The 5,788-nt window shown below is 40.1% G+C and overlaps 1 protein-coding gene across 5 annotated transcripts in view; it reads left to right on the top strand.

Moving 5' to 3' along the window:
- Positions 1-6: 6 nt before the first annotated feature.
- Positions 7-5,788, top strand: part of ZNF248 (zinc finger protein 248) — a 20,308-nt gene continuing 14,526 nt past the window's right edge. Inside the window, exons 1-2 of one of the 5 annotated variants that reach the window (XM_005861775.2) lie at positions 7-297; positions 835-1,071. In XM_005861775.2, coding sequence (XP_005861837.1) covers positions 1,057-1,071 — 15 coding nt within the window. In that variant the 5' untranslated portion in view covers positions 7-297; positions 835-1,056. The other 4 variants (XM_005861777.2, XM_014536073.1, XM_005861774.2 and 1 more) reach the window with 4 other exon arrangements.

The following is a 5,788-nucleotide window of genomic DNA, read 5'->3' on the forward strand; positions in this document are numbered from 1 at the left end:
AGCTTTCTCCAGACCCCAAGTTAGTATTCATTATGTGCTCATTTGCTGTGGGTCATGTGTAATCACGGCACAGCCTCTGAAGGCCATGGGAGGCTGTGTGATGGGAAGAGGAGAGAGGTGAGCTGGAGCCGAGAGGCCGGCGCACAGGCTGTGCAGCACATGCCACCCCTTTGGCGAGCTCGTGACCTTGTCGTGGGGATGGAAGGCTCACCAGCGACAGCTGAGGAAATTGTCATAATTCCTCCCCAAATACCCGCTACGCCTCCGGTCCTCGGTCCTCGGTCCACTCTTCCGGAGGTGAGCTGTCTGCAGCGTCCTGAGGATGATTGTTGATGGCACCTAGAGAAGATGCGAGGTCCCCCCTCTCCTGGCCTTCTGCGGGCAGGGCCTTTCTGGATGATTTCGTTTGACCTCATTTGAAAGGTTTTTTAAAAAATGAGTCTGAGAAGGTGACCGGCTCAGATCATGCCATGTATTAGTGGTGGGACCGAGATGAAAGGTAGGTCTGCAGACCCCTGAGCTACTGCTCATTTTGTCAGTTAGGTCAAAGCTGGTTCCTTATTAAAAGATCTTTTTGAAAATTGTGAGCAGGTTAGAACAAACATTAAAAATATTACCTGGTCGTAAACATCCCCATCCCTTTTTTTCAGGGGTTTCTTGGATTATTTGACCCCAAAGGATTAATGTTGCTCGCAGGTAAAGAGATAAGCAATATGGCTTGAGGGTTTCTTTTTCTCTACAACATCAGTTTTAACAAATCCATGGTGTTTCCTTCTTTATATTACTGTTCTATGTTAAACGAATCTTCTTATGTTTTTAATTTTTGTGTCGCAGACCCTAAATTGGTAATAAATCAGTAAGAAACAAATATTACACTCACTCAGTGAAAAGTGTCATGTCTAAGTTCAGCATGTATTGGAGCCACACTTGGACATGTAAGTATCCTGCGTGTGGAGCTGTGCAGGCAGGTCAGTCCAGGAACTGCACGGCAGGCCAGTTCTCCTGACTTCCTTCTTCCTTCTCCCTTAGCACTGCCTCCTCCTCTAAGAACAGAAAATGAACAAACCCCAGGTGAGTGTTTTGTTTATGTATTCCCACTTGTTTTAAAATGTGTTTTCTAAATTTTATAAGGGTTCATATTTTTAAAATGAAAAAGTAGAAATAGGCAAAGTTTTACGTTAAGGGAAACGTAACAAGAGAAGTAAATCCAAAAGGACAGTTGGTAAAATCAGGGGCAAGATGTTTAGTTTTACAGTTACCCAAGTTATTGTAAAATTTTCTCTGATCTTTCTAATGACAATACTGACATACATGCATTCTGTCACCTATAATCATTCTTTGGTGGAAACAGTAAATGCTAAGGCAGAACTCGGTGGGTATACTTTTCAGGAGACCCAACAGTGAGGTGTGAGTCCACAGCTGTTCATGGTCCTGCTTGATCCAGGAATAAAAACCTGGAAGATCTGGCTGAATGGAGGGACTTTATGTCCCCAAATAACTCCCCATAAATGTTTGTGTCGGCGCGTTTGTATTTCTAGCGTGAGTAGTAGACAGCTCTGACGTTCATTTCTGCATTTGTCATTTACATTTCAACCTAATGAAGGCAGTCTTGCTGCATCACCACTGCACCTTGAATCAGTTCTGGAAAAGGCCACCAAATTGTAGTAAAATCCAGCTTTTGTCTTTGTCTTACTTGCCTCCTCTGCAGTACTTGGCACGCTGATCTATCGCCTGTTTTGAAAGTGTCCTCTGTTGTCTGTGGCACTGCCCTCCTAGCTGTCTTTACCTACTCTGTCCCCCATGAAGTGTCTTTTCCTTTTATCTGTTCTTGGCCCATTGCTCTCCTCAGTCTACCTATTTTTTATGACCCGTACTGCTTTTTTTTTTTTTTAAATAAAATAATTTTGAATTGGTAATATATTAACATGGTTAAACATGTGATATAGAAGACAGTAACTTAAAAACTCACACTTCCATCTTCTCTGTACCTGATGCTCCCTCTCTGTTTGGTGACATTTACTTATCACTTAAACTGAGACGTTTTCACTGAGAATGAAAGAGGTTCTACAAACAATTATGCTGGGACAACTGGCAGGTGTTGGAGCAGTTCCAGACAAACTGAAGTGCATGGTCACCCTACTGTTGGTATCCATTATTAATGATTTCTTGTTTACCTTTCAAGTGTTTCTTTATTCAATTAAAAGAAAATATGCGTGCATATTCTTGTATGCCCTCTCTATTTAAAATGCTTCCTTAAATGCTTCTCAAATTTAGATGCATCTGTACATTTTGTTAAAATGCAGATTTTTGATGTAGTTAGTAGAGCTGGGTAGAGTCTTGAATTCTATATTTTTAATAACCTCCCAAATGAAGCTGATTCAGCTGTTAGTTACCACACCAAATAGCAAATCTATACACTATTTTCCCTTTTCGGCATTTTCTTTTACCTTTTTTCATCCTGTCCCAGAGAACTCTCTATAACAGAACATGGATTGCTGTTTCTTTTGTGTTATAACTGTATAGTAATTCAATCGTGAATGTCCCATAGTTTATTCAACTAGTTATTAACTATTTCTAACCTTTTTCTGTTACAAGCCATGTTTTAATGAATAACCTTGTAAGTATAGATTTATTCCATCAAATAAATTACCATAAGTGGAGTTGTCAGATCAAAGGGTGAATAAAAATGTATAAACTTGATCAGTTTGGTGGAATTATAATATCATTTTATGTTCCCTTTACACTACATGAGAGTGCTTGTTTCTCCTCAGCTATTTTTTATACACTATGTGGTTCAACTTCTGGCAACTAGTAAGTAAAAAGTGATATTTTATGTAGTTTGCATCTGCAATTTTCTGAATTCTGAGTGAGGCTGAATATTTTTTCATGTATCTAAAAGTTGTCTTGTATTTATGTTTCAGTGAACTATCTCTTCATACCTATTGCCCATTTTGCTCCTAAGTTTCTGGCTTCCTTTTTTCAGTGGCTAGTTAGCTCTTTATTTATATTAGGGATACTAATGCTTGTTTATTATATGTGTTACAAACTATTATGTTTTGGTATATTATTTGTTTTTTGGTAATTGCTCTGGTTTCTTTTATTGAAACCAAGATTGGGAGGCTATTGCTGCTGGTGTGTCATTGCTTGTAGACACCCTCTCAGCTGACTGAACAAGGAAAAATAGATGTCTATACTAACTCACGTATATATACATATCTATAAGTATTTCAGTATGTAACCATCTGTATCTATAGTAACTATTAGTCCATATTGATGTCTCTTGCTGTAATCATTGCCACATGGAACATTCTATCTAGCCTTCTCCCCTTGCTTGTCTGTAATCTCCCACACTAACAATGAGAATCTGGCTACCACCATTCGAATTTCACTTTAATTATTTAGTTTCAGCATACATGTATAAGTGATTTTAGAATTGTTTCCTTACAGTTTTTGGCATCCTGAATTAAACTTCTAGAAACATTCCCATGTAGGTTTTCGCATGGATGTAAATTTTTGAACACCTAGGGTGTGAAATTGCTAGATCATGTATTAAATAAGACTGTGTTTCTTTGTGAGAAACTGCCAAACAGTTTTTAGGGGTGAGGTGAGTTGATGAGACCTGGTTGCCTCCTTTGTTGCTTTGCCCTTCCAGCAATGGTGACCAGTGGACCTCCGTGGAGTCCCCTGTGTGCCTCCACCCATCCCTGCGATTAGTCACAGAGTGCGCCCTTTGCTCAGAGAAAGTGTTTCTGCAGTAACATTTCTCGGGTTTGCAGATAATGTGCTCTGCAACCTAACACGAAGGGTGAAGGGAGGCGAGCTCTGGGTGGTTTAAGGAAGGTGGCCAGGCTCCTGGGCTTTGTCTGGAATTCTCTGTCTGGAAAGCCAATTGCCAGACAACCATGGCCACATCTCTGTGCTTTGTCCCTGCCCTGGACACTGGGCTCAGCTGAAGCTCATACTGCCCACTCCTGCAGGAATGCTTACTAAATCTCTTGGCTTCTTTTGGCTGAAGGGAGTGCCATTCACAAGATTCCTCTGTCTGGACCAGTGATGGCGAACCTTTTGAACTCGGCATGTCAGCATTTTGAAAAACCCTAACTTAACTCTGGTGCCGTGTTACATATAGAAATTTTTTGATATTTGCAACCATAGTAAAACAAAGACTTGTATTTTTGATATTTATTTTATATATTTAAATGCCATTTAACAAAGAAGAATCAACCAAAAAAATGAGTTCACGTGTTACCTCTGACACGCGTGTCATAGGTTCGCCATCATTGGTCTAGGCTGAGCCCCACAATGAGCTCTTGACTGCAGGGCTGAGTCCATGGCTCCTTTAAACTCTTCTCCCTTCTTGTCACCCTGGTTGGCTCCCACTTGCCCACCTTTAGATGTTTCAATGTGAAGATCTCTCAAACATGTTTGTGTGTTGAACAAAGAATTCTTTGTTGAATTATAGCTATTCAAATTGTTGAAATTTCAAGGGGCGAGACCAAGGGGATCTCTCACACCATCATTCCTCTGACATCACAGGTTACCAATTTAAAAACTTGTATATCTAACATATACATTTGATGCTATACCTTTCCCTTTATGCACTGCTTTCACTGCATCCCACAAATTTTGATGAGAGGCATTTTCATCTTCATTTTATTTAAAATATATTAAAATTTCTTTTGAGATTTCTTTATTGACCTATAAGTTATTTATAAATGTGTTGTTTAATAACACATTTAGTATTTGGGGGATTTTAATAACACAAATAGTATTTGGGGGATTTTCCAGTTGTCGCGTGCTTATTAATTTCTATTTAATCCTATTATGGTCTGAGGACATATTTTGTATGATCAACTATTGTTTCAAATTCATTAACGTGTGTTTTGTGGCCTGGGCTATGTTCTGTCTTGGTGACTGTTCCATGTGAGCTAGAACGGAGTGACAAAATGTATATTTTATTGTTTGGGATAAAGTCAGTTAGATCATGTTGAATGATAGTGTTGCTCAGGTCATCCATATACTTACTGACTTTCTGCCTGCTCGATCTCTCAATACTGAGAGAGGAGCATTGAAGTCTCCAACTACAATCTGTCTGTTTCTCCTTTCAGTTTTATCAGTTTTTGTTGTATGTATTTTGATATTCTTTTGTTAGATACATACATGTTTCAGATTGTCTCTGTAGTATGATTTTGAACCCATCTAATGAGTTCTTAGTCTCAGCTCTAGAATGCCCTTTCAATGTATGTGTGAGTGTCTATATGTACATGTGTGTACGTATATACATGTATCGGAGGGCCCCAAGAGCATTCCCAGGTTCAGTGACTCATTGGGGTGACTCATTATGTAGTTGTACTTATGGTGGTGACTTATTTAAGTGAAAGGATACAAAGCACAGTCAGCATAGGGAAAAGGCACATGGGGCCTAGACCAGAGGAAACCAGGCACAGGATTCTAAGAGTCTTCTCCCAGGACACACTTAGTCCTCTAGCAATGAGCTATGACAACAAACATGAAATGTCTGCCAGGAAAGCTCCATAGACACTCAGTGCTCAGAGTTTTTATCAGGGGATAGTCACATAGGTACTCTTCTGCTCAGCACCAGATGCAACGCACATGTACAACATAAACCACATTGTTTGCATAAATAGTCTAGGCTCAGCGAACCATTGTTATTAGAGAACAAGAGGCCCAATGCACGAATTCATGCATGGGTAGGGTCCAGCCGGCCCATCCCAATGGGGGCCCATCGGGCTGGAGGGAGGGAGGGGCCGTGGGTGGTTGGCTGGCC

This window comes from Myotis brandtii, unplaced genomic scaffold (genome assembly GCF_000412655.1).
Source record: "Myotis brandtii unplaced genomic scaffold, ASM41265v1 scaffold1563, whole genome shotgun sequence".
In the NCBI taxonomy this organism is placed as follows: domain Eukaryota; kingdom Metazoa; phylum Chordata; class Mammalia; order Chiroptera; family Vespertilionidae; genus Myotis; species Myotis brandtii.